The 16736-nt window shown below is 44.2% G+C and overlaps 1 protein-coding gene across 5 annotated transcripts in view; it reads right to left on the reverse strand.

The window, feature by feature from the left end:
• ascc3 (activating signal cointegrator 1 complex subunit 3) overlaps nucleotides 1-16736 on the reverse strand; it is a 149303-nt gene that overhangs the window by 2148 nt on the left and 130419 nt on the right. For all 5 annotated transcript variants that reach the window (XM_069171968.1, XM_069171967.1, XM_069171969.1 and 2 more), the window contains exons 37-41: nucleotides 13672-13896; nucleotides 8208-8359; nucleotides 5400-5550; nucleotides 1332-1538; nucleotides 792-967 (exon numbers count right to left, since the gene is read on the reverse strand). In XM_069171968.1, the coding sequence (XP_069028069.1) occupies nucleotides 792-967; nucleotides 1332-1538; nucleotides 5400-5550; nucleotides 8208-8359; nucleotides 13672-13896 (911 nt within the window). The remainder of the gene's footprint in view (nucleotides 1-791; nucleotides 968-1331; nucleotides 1539-5399; nucleotides 5551-8207; nucleotides 8360-13671; nucleotides 13897-16736) is intronic.

Here is a 16736-nt window from a genome sequence, read left to right on the forward strand (position 1 = left end):
CTTGTACTACAGTTTTGCACAAAAGGTGCAACAGAAATTAAATCTATTACCCTCTCCAGAGTTTCATGAATTCTTCGACCACCTGGTCTCATCCTGCAGCCCGGAATTAAACTATAAAGCTGACCTGGACCTGTCCCTCAGGTGAGTTTGTCCTACCTGGACCTGTCCCTCAGGTGAGTTTGTCCTACCTGGACCTGTCCCTCAGGTGAGTTTGTCCAACCTGGACATGTCCCTTAGGTGTTTTTGTCCTACCTGGACCTGTCCCTCAGGTGAGTTTGTCCTACCTGGACCTGTCCCTTAGGTGAGTTTGTCCAACCTGGACCTGTCCCTCAGGTGAGTTTGTCCAACCTGGACATGTCCCTTAGGTGTTTTTGTCCTACCTGGACCTGTCCCTCAGGTGAGTTTGTCCTACCTGGACCTGTCCCTCAGGTGAGTTTGTCCAACCTGGACCTGTCCCTCAGGTGAGTTTGTCCAACCTGGACATGTCCCTTAGGTGTTTTTGTCCTACCTGGACCTGTCCCTCAGGTGTGTTTGTCCTACCTGGACCTGTCCCTCAGGTGAGTTTGTCCAACCTGGACCTGTCCCTCAGGTGAGTTTGTCCAACCTGGACATGTCCCTTAGGTGTTTTTGTCCTACCGGGACCTGTCCCTCAGGTGTGTTTGTCCTACCTGGACCTGTCCCTCAGGTGAGTTTGTCCTACCTGGACCTGTCCCTTAGGTGAGTTTGTCCTACCTGGACTTGTCCCTCAGGTGTGTTAGTGTCAGTGTTTCGGTGGTTTCCCCTGTCCTTACTTCCCGGTCCTCTCTGGTGTGTAGAAGGCCACAGACACGGCCGTGTGGTTCCGAACGTATCCGATCCGTTTGACGGCCAGCAGCTCCCTGCGGTCCACCTCCCCCAGGACCAGGAACCAGCCCTCATCCTTCATCTTGGGGAACCGGGGAGCCTGGGCCTTACTGTCCTGCTTTCTCTGGAAGAACACACACACGGGTCGGGTCAGTGGTACCGAAACGCAGCATGTCATGTTTAATAACCTCGTACGGAGCCTCGCACACCAAACACAATCTTTTTGTTCTACTGGATTTGAGGATATAAGACCAACTGTATTCAGGTTTGGAGGATCAGAGTGTAAGAGCACCATTCTAACACGAGCCATCAGAACCAGAACTCAGAATATCTGACAGGAGTATTCATTTACAATAGTGCTTGAATAATGGGGCCACAATCTTCAGTTCTTTTTGCTCTGGTTTGGTCTCCTGAGAAAAGTGTTAAACATCCCACTAAACAGAGGTTCTGCTGTGAAACCCGACGTGTGGTGCCGTGTCTGTACTGACCCTCTGCTGGCCCACATTGATGCGTCTCAGCGCCACCTGCAGGACGTACTCCTGGTCGGCGTGGACGTCCAGCCAGCTGCTCGCCTCCCGCAGGTTGCCGCCTGCTGCGGGGAGGCGACGCTCCGCCTGCTGCTGGCTCTTCTCCCACCAGCCCTTCACGCTCATCCTGACCTCCAGAACCGGCAGGTGGCTGAGGAAGGACCAGGCCTAAGGGGAGGGGGTGGGGAGGAAGAGGAGGAGGGCAAGACAGAGAGGAAGGAGGACGTGAGGAGGAAAGGTGCCATTCAAATCATGTTGGAATTAATGTAAATATGAGCTACTGACTGAGAAATGTGCTGATGTGCATATGTGTTACCATGGTTACCAAATTATTTAGCATAAATACAAAGACGTTTTTTAGCATGATCAGCACATTTATATTTAAATACAGGAGTCTTTGAATTGATGCTAAAATCACACAGTATCTACTATCTACGATCTACACACCATCGATGAACGGTGTCTGTGTGGTGATGATGTGTGATGTGTGTGTCTGTGTATTGATGATGTGTGTATCTGTGTATTGATGATGTGTGTGTCTGTGTATTGATGATGTGTGTGTCTGTGTGGTGATGATGTGTGTGTCTGTGTATTGATGATGTGTGTGTCTGTGTATTGATGATGTGTGTGTCTGTGTATTGATGATGTGTGTGTCTGTGTGGTGATGATGTGTGTGTCTGTGTATTGATGATGTGTGTATCTGTGTATTGATGATGTGTGTATCTGTGTATTGATGATGTGTGTGTCTGTGTGTTGATGATGTGTGTGTCTGTGTTGATGATGTGTGTGTCTGCGTGGTGATGATGTGTGTGTCTGTGTTGATGATGTGTGTGTGTCTGTGTGGTGATGATGTGTGTGTCTGTGTTGATGATGTGTGTGTGTCTGCGTGGTGATGATGTGTGTGTGTCTGCGTGGTGATGATGTGTGTGTCTGTGTTGATGATGTGTGTGTCTGTGTGGTGATGATGTGTGTGTCTGTGTGTTGATGATGTGTGTGTCTGTGTGTTGATGATGTGTGTGTCTGTGTTGATGATGTGTGTGTCTGCGTGGTGATGATGTGTGTGTCTGTGTTGATGATGTGTGTGTCTGCGTGGTGATGATGTGTGTGTCTGTGTATTGATGATGTGTGTGTCTGTGTGGTGATGATATGTGTGTCTGTGTGTTGATGATGTGTGTGTCTGCGTGTTGATGATGTGTGTGTCTGTGTTGATGATGTGTGTGTCTGCGTGGTGATGATGTGTGTGTCTGTGTTGATGATGTGTGTCTGTGTGTTGATGATGTGTGTGTCTGTGTGTTGATGATGTGTGTGTCTGTGTGTTGATGATGTGTGTGTCTGCGTGGTGATGATGTGTGTGTCTGTGTGTTGATGATATGTGTGTCTGTGTGTTGATGATGTGTGTGTCTGTGTGTTGATGATGTGTGTGTCTGTGTGTTGATGATGTGTGTGTCTGTGTGTTGATGATGTGTGTGTCTGTGTGGTGATGATGTGTGTGTCTGGGTGGTGATGATGTGTGTGTCTGGGTGGTGATGATGTGTGTGTCTGTGTGGTGATGATGTGTGTGTCTGTGTGGTGATGATGTGTGTGTCTGCGTGGTGATGATGTGTGTGTCTGCGTGGTGATGATGTGTGTGTCTGCGTGGTGATGATGTGTGTGTCTGGGTGTTGATGATGTGTGTGTCTGTGTGTTGATGATGTGTGTGTCTGCGTGGTGATGATGTGTGTGTCTGCGTGGTGATGATGTGTGTGTCTGCGTGGTGATGATGTGTGTGTCTGCGTGGTGATGATGTGTGTGTCTGTGTGTTGATGATGTGTGTGTCTGTGTGTTGATGATGTGTGTGTCTGCGTGGTGATGATGTGTGTGTCTGCGTGGTGATGATGTGTGTGTCTGTGTGTTGATGATGTGTGTGTCTGTGTGGTGATGATGTGTGTGTCTGCGTGTTGATGATGTGTGTGTCTGTGTGTTGATGATGTGTGTGTCTGCGTGTTGATGATGTGTGTGTCTGCGTGGTGATGATGTGTGTGTCTGTGTGGTGATGATGTGTGTGTCTGTGTGTTGATGATGTGTGTGTCTGTGTGTTGATGATGTGTGTGTCTGTGTGGTGATGATGTGTGTGTCTGTGTGGTGATGATGTGTGTGTCTGTGTGGTGATGATGTGTGTGTCTGCGTGTTGATGATGTGTGTGTCTGTGTGTTGATGATGTGTGTGTCTGCGTGGTGATGATGTGTGTGTCTGCGTGGTGATGATGTGTGTGTCTGTGTGGTGATGATGTGTGTGTCTGTGTGTTGATGATGTGTGTGTCTGCGTGGTGATGATGTGTGTGTCTGCGTGGTGATGATGTGTGTGTCTGCGTGGTGATGATGTGTGTGTCTGTGTGTTGATGATGTGTGTGTCTGCGTGGTGATGATGTGTGTGTCTGCGTGGTGATGATGTGTGTGTCTGTGTGGTGATGATGTGTGTGTCTGTGTGGTGATGATGTGTGTGTCTGTGTGGTGATGATGTGTGTGTCTGCGTGGTGATGATGTGTGTGTCTATCTCTGAGGATTACTCTCCCTGAGCGAGTCAGACAGGAACGCTGCTGCACATCTAATTATTTAATTAGAGATGCCGCCATGCTGCGGGGGAGTGGGGGCGCTGGGGGAGTAAAGGTGGAGGCGGGGGGGAGGCAGGGGAAGCTGGGAGGAGGAGAGGGCAATGATTGGGTGAAGCCACGGGGCCTGTCGTTGTGCCCGGACACTCTCATTACTGCTGCAATTAGCACTTCAACCGGCGTTGTAAACTGTCTGTGGAGCTGATTGGAGATCCAGGAAGTATCCTGGACCCAGTGGCAGACGGACTCACTGAGGATGGTGTGTGTGTGTGTGTGTGTGTGTGTGTGTGTGTGTGTGTGTGTGTGTGTGTGAGAGACACTGTAGATCTGCATGCACTCGGTGAGGAACCGTTCCTGTAAAAGCCACAATCAAAGTGCTGGATATTTATTTTTGGTTGTTTTCATTTGTTCAGTATTAACAAATAGTTCCAAACAAGAGATCTGATTGGTCAACTGAACATTTGGAATAAATCATCATGACATCACATCCTGCTCATCACCAGAAATATCACTCCACCTTCTCAATGGGAATATAGAATTAGAATAGAATATAATTTAATATAATATAATAATAATAATAATAATAATAATAATATAATCTGTAATATAATGTAGTTTCTACAATAATGTAGTCTATTAAATGAATGAAATGAGTCTCTTTTGGTCCTTTTTGGTCGCTCCGAGCACCCGTACTGTAACACCACGGATAGTCACGCACTTCCAATCCTAGCGGAGGCTAGCTGGACCGGTTTGATTTGAACACATGACACGGAGCTAAAATGTTAAAAACACATGAGTCCATGGATATCTTTGTTCATCAGATATCTTTGTTCATCAGATATCTTTGTTCATTAGATATCTTTGTTCATTAGATATCTTAGTTCATCAGATATCTTTGTTCATCAGATATCTTTATTCATTAGATATCTTTGTTCATTAGATATCTTTGTTCATCAGATATCTTTGTTCATCAGATATCTTTATTCATCAGATATCTTTGTTCATTAGATATCTTAGTTCATCAGATATCTTTGTTCATTAGATATCTTTGTTCATCAGATATCTTTGTTCCAACCAGACTGAGCTAGCTGATCAGTTTAGTGTTTCTATGTTCTGTATTTATTCAGTTGGAGACTAGAAATCCTCTCTGTTGCTAGGTGGTTGCTAAGGGTTGGGCTACGTACTGGACTAGTAAACATTGCGTCTACCAATTGATTGTTTTCCAAGTGTTAGTTATACTCCAGTTGCCACGGAAACAGAGATCGCACGAACAAAAGGTTTTATCATTTGAGAGTGAATTGCTCCACAATATGAACACATTTAGATTACATATTTTTAGTTGCTAACTTGTATAATCACAATATTACACTTCAGTTTACGGACCGAGGCGCTCGCTGCTTTTTGTTGATGTTCTCCAGGTGAATTATTATCTGTAATATTACCTGTGAAATCTGACTTGATTGAAACTCCTGGCCGACCATCGCAGCGAAAACACTTTCTTTTCCGTTGCAAGCAGCGATCAGCTCAGGAAGTCCATCTATCGGCCCGCTGAAGCCCCCCACGTCGCTCCTCCCCTTCCTGTTCGTCCACTTCCTGTGCAGTGATTGAAGAGGAAGGCAGAGCGTCTTAAGGCAGCATCCAAACAAATCCTAGCGTGTTTACTCCTGCTGGGTTCCAACAGCAGGTCTGTGCTCCTCCATCAATTCTCTCTCACTGTCCTTATTAAGTGTGCACAAAGTCATCGACACTGTAGGAAACAGGCCTTAAAAATCTATAAGGGGCGTTAACTGAAAACCTATACAGTGGGCTTTTACCATGAACTCACTTTAAAGAAGTGTGGAAGGACGGCAGAATGTCACCGATGATGTTTGTTTCATGGCTGAAGTCCTGCTTGTTCTGATAACAGCAACACTTTGAGGCTATGAAAGCTTTACTTTAGCTGCTCATACAATAATAAACAATGAAGAACATGTTCTCTGGTTCTGGCCAATGAGCAAGCAGCAGTGACATCATCGTTGGTTTGTGAACGTTATGAAGCCTCCAGTTCAGATTCTGTCCGTCACCATCTTGCTAGTTCGGAGCGGTTTGGAGCAGGAAGTGACCATATTTGGATGAGCTGGGGGAGGAGCCAGCTGTGGATCTGACTGATCTGATTGGAAACCTGATGATACTACGTCCCGCCCACCGATAGCTGTAACCTGACTGCACCACAGGCCTGTCAATCAAACAGACACGCCCTCAAAAACAGGTCTTTTTGAATCTTCTTTTCTAATGAATGAGGGATTATTTTCAGATGGACCTCCAGAAAACTAATAAGAAGGAGTGACTTTAGCTAACAACACCGAGATAACTGATGGACACATTTTATTCACTTTGGATTTGATGAGAGAAGTTGAATGGGAGTCTATGGAGCCGGAGGCTTTTTGGAGCCGACCTCTAGTGGCACTCGTTGGTATTGCAGCTTAACAGTTCTGCATCGGCCTCATTCACGGACCTGTAAGCTACAAACACTTTTATACAGTGGGTACGGAAAGTATTCAGAACCCTTTACATTTTTCACTCTTTGTTTCATTGCAGCCATTTGCTAAAATCAAAAAAGTTCGTTTTATTTCTCAATGTACACTCAGCACCCCATCTTGACAGAAAAAAACAGAAATGTAGAAATTTGTGCAAATTTATTAAAAAAGAAAAACTGAAATATCACATGGTCATAAGTATTCAGACCCTTTGCTCAGTATTGAGTCGAAGCACCCTTTTGAGCTCGTACAGCCATGAGTCTTCTTGGGAATGATGCAACAAGCTTTTCACACCTGGATTTGGGGATCCTCTGCCATTCTTCCTTGCAGATCCTCTCCAGTTCCGTCAGGTTGGATGGTGAACGTTGGTGGACAGCCATTTTCAGGTCTCTCCAGAGATGCTCAATTGGGTTTAGGTCAGGGCTCTGGCTGGGCCAGTCAAGAATGGTCACAGAGTTGTTCCGAAGCCACTCCTTTGTTATTTTAGCTGTGTGCTTAGGGTCATTGTCTTGTTGGAAGGTGAACCTTCGGCCCAGTCTGAGGTCCAGAGCACTCTGGAAGAGGTTTTCTTCCAGGATATCTCTGTACTTGGCCGCATTCATCTTTCCTTCAGTTGCAACCAGTCGTCCTGTCCCTGCAGCTGAAAAACACCCCCATAGCATGATGCTGCCACCACCATGTTTCACTGTTGGGATTGTATTGGGCAGGTGATGAGCAGTGCCTGGTTTTCTCCACACATACCGCTTAGAATTAACGCCAACAAGTTCAATCTTGGTCTCATCAGACCAGAGAATCTTATTTCTCATAGTCTGGGAGTCCTTCATGTGTTTTTTGGCAAACTCTATGCGGGCTTTCATATGTCTTGCACTGGGGAGAGGCTTCCGTCGGGCCACTCTGCCATAAAGCCCCGACTGGTGGAGGGCTGCAGTGATAGTTGACTTTGTGGAACTTTCTCCCATCTCCCTACTGCATCTCTGGAGCTCAGCCACAGTGATCTTTAGGTTCTTCTTTACCTCTCTCACCAAGGCTCTTCTCCCACGATTGCTCAGTTTGGCTGGACGGCCTGGTCTAGGAAGAGTTCTGGTCGTCCCAAACTTCTTCCATTTAAGGATTATGGAGGCCACTGTGCTCTTAGGAACCTTGAGTGCTGCAGACATTATTTTGTAACCTTGGCCAGATCTGTGCCTTGCCACAATTCTGTCTCTGAGCTCGTTGGACAGTTCCTTCGACCTCATGATTCTCATTTGCTCTGACATGCACTGTGAGCTGTAAGGTCTTATATAGACAGGTGTGTGCCTTTCCTAATCAAGTCCAATCAGTTTAATTAAACACAGCTGGACTCCAATGAAGGAGTAGAACCATCTCAAGGAGGATCAGAAGAAATGGACAGCATGAGTTAAATATGAGTGTCACAGCAAAGGGTCTAAATACTTATGACCATGTGATATTTCAGTTTTTCTTTTTTAATAAATTTGCACAAATTTCTACATTTCTGTTTTTTTTCTGTCAAGATGGGGTGCTGAGTGTACATTAATGAGAAATAAAATGAACTTTTTTGATTTTAGCAAATGGCTGCAATGAAACAAAGAGTGAAAAATGTAAAGGGGTCTGAATACTTTCCGTACCCACTGTATATTCTAAGTACAGCAGGGAGAACACGGCAGATTACTCCTCTATTAGAGTAACTAATGATGTTGTGTTATTCAAGCTGCAGGGAGACTGGGATCTTTTCACCTGAACAGGTAGAGGTCTTGTTGCTCCACGTGTGGGAGTGTCAGTAAGGAGGAGTCGTGCAGCCAGCGGCCCTGAACGATCATCTGCACCAGGTTACAGATACTGATAGCTGTAACCAGCCAGCCTTCGTTAGCAGCTACATCCAGCATAGCCTGAAGGGGAAACGGAGGAAGTTACAGTAACAATATTAACAATAATAATAAGTTCCAAAGCGCTTTAAATACAGACAGTGAATCAATAAAAACACAGTCAACAAAAGGCAAGTCTAAAATAGTGTGTTGTGAAGAGTGAGTTGTGTGTTGGCGTCCTTGATCTCCTCTGAGGGCTCGAGCAGAAAACGCCCGGTCACTTTTGGTTTTCAGGTTTGTTGGAGGCATCGACCTACCAGAGGATCTCAGGTTGCATGTCGGCTCGTCAGGAAGTCAGCTATATATTCAGGTGCCGGCCCCCTGCGAGCTTTATAAGTGATCATTCAAATTTTAAAATCTATTCTAACGAGCCGATGAAGTGATTTTAAAACAGGTGTAATGTGTTCTCTCCTGTTGGACCTGGTTATGAGTCTGGCTGCTGCATTTTGAATGAGTTGAAGTTTGTTTATGTTAAACTGTGTCAGGCAGGAGGACAGAGCGTTGCAGTAATCTAACCGGGATGAGATGAAAGCATGAAATACTGATTCTGGGTTGTTGGGGGATAGAAATGATCTGATTTTTGAGATTTTCCTGACTTGAAAAAGGAACGATTGGACAACAGAGTTGATGTGCTGGTTGAAGCTGAGCTGGTTGTCAAAGATCCCACCGAGGTTTCTGCAGGAGGAAGTAATGTTAGCTGAGAGGGAACTGAGATGGGAGGAAATATAATTGTGGGATAAGTCTGGACCTATGATGATAATTTCAGATTTTTCTAAATTTAACTGAAGAAAGTTTGATGCCATCCAGCTTTTCATTTGTGCAATGCACCTGTGGAGGTTGTTTAGTTGGTTAGTGTGGTTGTTGCAAAGGAGAAATATAGTTGTGTATCATCGGCGTAGAAATGGATGTCGATGCCATCTTATCCTCAGTCGGCCAAAATACAATGTTTGGAGCTCAGTTTATTTGATGGTAGCAGCAACATGAATTTCATTAAAGGAGAAGTGTGTGAGACTGCAGAACGCAACCAACTAAACACCCCTCCCCCTCCAAGTGTGTCAGAGAATCTGCGTTTGGTTTGTCCCTTCTGGGCTCCTGTAGAAACATAACGGTGCCAAACGAAGCTCCACCTCATGTAGATATGAAGGACTCAACACAACTATTCTGAGTTTCAGGTGATTGCAAACAAACAGAAATAAAATTATTAATATTATATCCTTCAGTGTTGTAGGTGAAATGTAGAAAACAGAAAAGAAACACATTTCCTGCTCCACTTCCTGCTTTCCCTTCACCCCTCTGCAGGGTTGGAGGTTGCTGAACACAGATGCCCTCGAACAAACTTTTATTAATCTTAAAGTCATTTCTTGAGAGTCACTGCGACTCTCGTTGCACCAAGGAGGCTCTGCAGAGGTAATCAAAATGCTAATGCAGCACAAATTAAAGGAGGGATTTACATTTCACAGTAGCTGCTTGAGAAAATTAACAGTGGAATATGTCTGAAGTCACAGCAGCAACAGGTTTAATTGATGAGACTCAGCATGTTCACCCAAATTAAAGGACTGGATGGGACGTGACAGGGAGCTGTTTACAAATGGAAAGGACTTCAAAAAACATGACCCAACATATCAGCAACCATGAGCGACGTCATCGTTGGTTTGTGAACGTTATGAATCCTCCAGTTCAGATTCTGTCCGTCACCATCTTGCTAGTTGGGAGCAGTTTGGAGCAGGAAGTGACCATATTTGGACGAGCTGGGGGAGGAGCCAGCGGTGGATCTGACTGGAAACCTTACGATACTACGTCCCGCCCACCGATAGCTGTAACCTGACTGCACGAAAGGCCTGTCAATCAAACAGACACGCCCCCAAAAACAGGTCTTCTTGAATCTTCTTTTCTAATGAATGAGGGATTATTTTCAGATGGACCTCCAGAAAACTAATAAGAAGGAGTGACTTTAGCTAACAACACCGAGATAACTGATGGACACATTTTATTCACTTTGGATTTGATGAGAGAAGTTGAATGGGAGTCTATGGAGCCGGAGGCTTTTTGGAGCCGACCTCTAGTGGCACTCGGTGGTATTGCAGCTTAAGGCACTTCCGCTACGTCCACTTTTATATACAGTCTATGGACCCAACCCAAAACTCCAGATGATTTTGTCAACCTGGATCGGGAAAGGTCCCATTTAATTGCAGAGGGTCTTGATTCTGTCGATACGTCTGTCTGTGATCTCACAGGATCCACACGGTTCACCAGGAACTTCAATCACATGTTGCTTCAAATCCAAACAGGAACATTGTTGGAAGGTTTAAAGGAGGATGTGAAATCAAACTAACTGAGATATGATTAATCAACCAACCCAGCAGAAAGAACTGCGAGCATCTTCTTGGAGATAAATAAGAATGTAAACATCTAATGTGTCTACAAAACAGTACTGTATATCAGTGCATTATCAATATTAAGATATGAATGACATATACACAGATAGAGACCCATATTACTCGTCTATAGGTCTGTATTGTAGTGATTCATTAACGAGAGAGTCCATTCGAAGAAGAGTACAAGATCAGTATGTGTCAATTTAAATGTCAGACTGATATGTTCACTGCACGTATTCCGTAAGTATCAATAAAAATATAACATTTGTTCAGTAAAAACAACCGTAAAGAAACTAAAGAGCAGAAGTACTTCAGTAAACGGTAGCAGCAGGACACCAGAGAAGTAACCACATCCATGAGCCATGCAGAATCACTGCCAGATACCCAGCATGGAAAATCACAAGCACATGTACGCAGCACACATAGCAACAGCCCTCCTGAGCTGTGGAGAACGGCTTACAGACGTCCAGACAGGATCCCAACTTCAAACAGGACTCACAATGAAACTAAATAAACAGCATCCACACATCCCACTGAGGTTAAATGACCTGCACGCTCCATCTGATCCATAAACTTAGACGGCTGCTGTCAGTGTCACCGACTCAATGATCACTTCAGCAGGTGCAGAGTTTTCTGTTGTTTAAAACCTGCTCAGCTTCTCCATATGAACGCTGAGCTGCAGACGACGAGGATCCTCCCGCTTCCATCTTTCCTCTGAGCATCATGTTATTTATGAGATGGATCAGCAGGTTCAACTACAAATCACCAACATTCCCCCTATTCTCTGTTTTATCTACAGCACAGCAGCGCCTCACAACATGTGCTCCCTTTTCATGTGCAGCACATAATTCAAACCTATTAGTTATACAACCCTGTTTCTAAAAGAGTTGGACGCTGTGTGAAATGTGAAGAAAAACAGAATGGGATCATTTGCAAATCACATGAACCAATATTTAATTAAAATCAGACCAAAGACAACATATGAAATGTTGCAATGGAGAAATTATTATTGTTTTATGAAAAATATATGCTCATTTTGAATTTGATGGCAGCAACACATCTCAAAAAAGTTGGGACAGGAACAACAAAAGACTGGAAAAAAACTGGCGTTTCCAGGAAAGGTTGCGTAAAGCTAAAAAAGGAACATCTCACAACTAATTAGGTTACCATGGTAACAGAACAGTAATATTGTGGGGTATAAAAAAAAAAGTTTTAGAGAGGCAGAGTCTCTCAGCAGTGAAGACGGGGAGAGGTTCACCACTCTCTGAAAGACTGTGTTGGAAAATAGTGCAACATTCTAAGAATAATGTTCCTCCATATAAAAACTACAAAGAATTAGTGGATTTCATCATCTACGGTTCATAATATCATTAAAAGATTCAGAGAATCCAGAAACACCGCCGCCTTCTCTGGACCCGAGATCATTGAAGATGGACTGAGGTGAAGTGGAAAACTGTCCTGAGGTCTGATAGATCACAATCTGAGATTCTGTTTGGAAATCATGGACACTGCATCCTCCAGGTTAAAGAGGAGAGGGACCATCCAGCTTGTTATCAGCTCAGTTCTAAAACCAGCATCTGTGATGGTACAGGGATGCATTAGTACACATGGCATGGGTAGCTTGTACATCTGGAAGGAAGCATTAATGCTGAATGATATATTCAGGTTTTGGAGCAACATATGCTGCCATCCAGACGTCTCTTTCAGGGAAGGTCTTGTTTATTTCATCAGAACAACGTCCAACCACATTCTGCACGTATTCCAACAGCATGGCTCCGTAGTAGAAGAGTCCGCTGATAAACTGGCCTCCTGCAGTCCAGACCTGTCAATCATCGAAAACCTCTGGCATGAAAAATACAACAAAGGAAACCCTGAACTGTTGAGCAGCTGAAATCCTCTATCAGTCAAGAATGGGACCACATTTCACTTTCAAAACTCCAGAAACTGTTTCCCTCAGTTCCTAAACGTTTACAGTGTTGTTAAAAGAAGAGCTGATGCAGCTCAGTGGTGAGCATGATCCTGTCACAACTTTATTGAGACGTGTTGCCGCCATCAAATTCAAAATGAGCAAATATTTTCTTTTAAAACAATAACATTTCTCAGTTTCAACATTTGATATGATGTCTTTAGTTTATTTCCCATTAAATATGGGGATTACATGATTTCAAATCATCACAATCTGTTTTTATTTACATTTTAAACAGCGTCCCAACTTTGGATTTGTATATTCTCTCCAACCATTTCCATCACATTGCTATCATTAAATGACTCAGCTGTTATTAAAGTGAACATTTAGTGTTTATGCTTCTTGATTTTATGATGCCACAAAGTCAACAGTGTATGATTGTACTCGCCTGTTATATAATTTCTACTGAGTAAATTAATTTTCATCTATTTTTATGTTTTGATTTTTTACTAAATATTTACACAATAGTATTACTACTGTTATTAACAGTTATAACTAACTTATTTTAATATCAGTGATTATTTAATTTTGAAAACTATAAAGTTCACTTAAATTATTGATGTGAGAAACATTTTTACCTGAGATTCAAACGACAGTACGACATCAGAGAACACTCATCTCCATGTTGGTTTGTCAAATATAAAGTTCAAGACAAGTTGTATTGCACCTGTAAGTAGTGATGCTGCTGAGCCTGTAGTCAATCCTTCATGGAATTATAATCTGGATATAATCTGGAAGTATTAATCAATTTAACCAGTGTTTTGTAAACTGATTTACTGACCTGCGTGTGAGAAAATAAAACTCACACAAACTGGTGCCGATTCAAACTTTCACAGTTTACATACTCTGACTTTCACCTGCAGTCACCTTCCTGTTCTCTCACATGTGCAGCCAGTCAGTTCAGAGCATGTTTTGTCTCTATCATCAATATGAGTACAGATAATAACTATAATAATAACTCAGATTAATGACTCAGTTATCAGAGTGAACTGTACCTGACAGATGCGGATGGCGTTGTCCAGCACCGTCTTGGTGTCGGTTGTGTAGTCGCTGCAGGGCAGCTGGGCGTGGCTGAAGTGGGCCTGCAGCAGCAGGTGGGTCTTGGTGTGTGCGCTGTCGAAGGAGTGAGGGTTGACCTGCAGGGGGAGCTGCTGAGCCAGCTGGCTGTTCAGCTGGTCCTCATTGTGTCTGACGGGCAGCTCTGCGTACTCCTCCGCATCCTGAAAGAGATCAAAAGTGAAACTACAGGTCTGCAGCCTGCTGCGGTCCAACCCGTTAAACGTGAGCATCTGCACGGAGGTGCCCCCCCCCACCACCCTTCCCCCCATGAAAACCCATCTGCACCCTTCACACAGACACACACCACACCTGGTGATCCAAACCTGGAGGTCCTGCTTCAGCTGATATCTTGAATACTTTAAATTCTCTGACCCAGATTTCTGTTAAACATTGAATAGCAAAGACAGAGAGAACACAGAGGGACAGAGAGAACACAGAGGGAGAGAGGGACACTGGGACAGAGGGAGCGAGGGACACTGGGAGAGAGGGACATATGGACACATGGACAGAGGGAGCGAGGGACACTGGGAGAGAGGGACATATGGACAGAGGGACACTGGGAGAGAAGAACACTGGGAGAGAGAGACACATGGACAGAGGGACACTGGAAGAGAGGGACAAAGGGAGAGAGGGACACTGGGAGAGAGGGACATGTGGACAGAGGGACACTGGGAGAGAAGAACACTGGGAGAGAGGGACACATGGACAGAGGGTTACTGGGAGAGAGGGACAGAGGGAGAGAGGGACACTGGGAGAGAGGGACATATGGACAGAGGGATACTGGGACAGAGAGGGACACTGGGACGGTGATGACAGTCCATCAGTTTGTTAGAGATGCGCAGACACGCACGGCTCCTCTCCTCTAATTCACTCCAGTTCAACTTTGGCTAATGTAGTCCCATCAACAGGCCGTGCTGGAGGCATTTGTCACCCCCCACCCCCCACCCTCCGCTCCATCCATCACCAACCACAGCCAGAGTTTCAGAGCTGGGACCAGAGGGTGGGGGTGGGGGTGGTGGTGGGTTCTCTGAATGATTTATCTCTCAGTGCCATTGTGTCAGCATATGGATGTTCTGCAGAGAGACTATAGATTCTTAAACAGGCATCATAACTCAAAACTCCTCACTGCTCACAGAAGAGGAGGAGGAGACACAGGAAGAGGAGGAAGGAGCTGTGAAGAAAAAGAAACAGTCTGGAGCTGCAAATAATCACTTTGGACTAGTTCTAGTCATGTTTCACAATTAAAAAAGATAAATAAAATGACTTTAAATAATTTGTTTTAAATAAATAATGTAAATTTTAATACATTTTTGGTATATTTTGGGTGTATATTTAGTGTGGGTTGTATTTATATTTTATTCCTAATTGTACAAATAGGGAGATTCACGTGGACTGATTTAAATCAAAGCTCCACAGCTGGACTTGAACTGTGGACACGTGAGTAAAATGTCTGAAACCTCTGAGAACGCACTGCAGACCCACTCTGATGGGGTAGAGAGGTCAGAGGTCAGACAGCTTGGAAACCAGCTGACCAGCTTTATTTGGAGGTAAATCTGAACGTGAGCACTTCCATGATTTCTGTTAAAATACCAAATTTCGAGGGAAAGCTAAACTTCTTCAAGACTTCAGAGTCACGGCCGACGTGTAATTCTTTTCAGGGTCTGATGCTGAAAATATTCACAGGCAGCAAGAAGAACGGTGACAACAAGCTTCTGTACCAGAGCCGGAAAAACAGCACGACAGAAAAAAATGGCCACAAAAATGTTAATAAGCATCGATGAGATGTTGAGTTAAATTTCAGAAGGAACATCTCTGAAGTTTCCAGGAAAGCAGAACTTTTTAGTGTAATTAACCTTTTAAAAACACACCTATTTTTTAGTCTTCTGCTCAAAAATTGCAAAGAGTATATCTCTGCAACCACAATAAAAAAATAAAAATATTTTTTAATAATAAAGGGAACACTTGTGAGATTTGTTCAGATGTGTAAATATCAGTATATATGTCCATATTTTAATAATAGTTTAGTCCCTCGCCCCCAATTGGGGGCCTTTAGGGCTGAAAGGGTTAAACTGACTGAAAAACTGCAGCAAATGCACATTACTGTATTTAATATTTTAACTCTATTTTATGCATTTGATATATTTTCAAATGTTCCTTTATATCTGTATTTATGTAAAACGCTGCATGTCATTTTCTCACCGAAGCACTTTGAGCTGCATTTCTTGGATGAAACGGGCTGAACAAATAAAGTTTGTAATTATGGTGGTTATTATTATTATTATTATTATTAATAAGTAGAGGCTGTGAACACTGAAACAGGGAGGTTGTGATGATGTTTACAGTCTCCTTTCGGCTTCGTTTCGCTGAGTCATCGGTTTATTTCCAGCCTGTTTGACCCTCATGTTTCCTGTCAGACATCCGTTGGGCTCAGAAGTCAGCTTTTACCCTGATGAGAGGAACTTTATTGGTTTTAAAGCTACAAATATCTGAGATGCTTCGTAGCACCACTTGTTGTCTCTCTGTGTCACCATCACGTCGTCTTCTCCTCGGTAATCCTGAGTATGTATTTGATGTTTTATGAGGTTTGAGGTACTATGATTTCCCTGGCAGAACAGAAGAGGAAAAACAGCAGCGAACCAAACAAAGTGTGTGTGAGAGGTGTCGCGGCGCTCAGCGAAAAGAACCAGTGAGGAAAGAGGAAGTGGGAGGCGGTGGCGGAGGAGAGGTGCGGGTGCTGCTCATTAGCGGCCAAGTTGCAGCAATTAGGGCGAACTGAAGGATCATGCCTTGTAGCTGACGGAGGGGGAGTGGAGGGGGTGGGGGGGCAACCGGCCTATTGTATCGCAGCTCGTCGGGGAGGGAGGCCTCCCGGCTCGGCATGCTTTAGGGTGCTTCCAGCTCCATGTGTGTGAAGCCGAGGGATGTTAACTGTCTCAAAGTAGCCTCTCCTCCATATGTTAGCATCGTTATTCAGCCACCGAACACACGGAGCCGACACACA

This window comes from Embiotoca jacksoni, unplaced genomic scaffold (assembly GCF_022577435.1).
Source record: "Embiotoca jacksoni isolate LCO1_2020_lvr unplaced genomic scaffold, fEmbJac1.0.p SCAF_50, whole genome shotgun sequence".
NCBI lineage: Eukaryota > Metazoa > Chordata > Actinopteri > Embiotocidae > Embiotoca > Embiotoca jacksoni.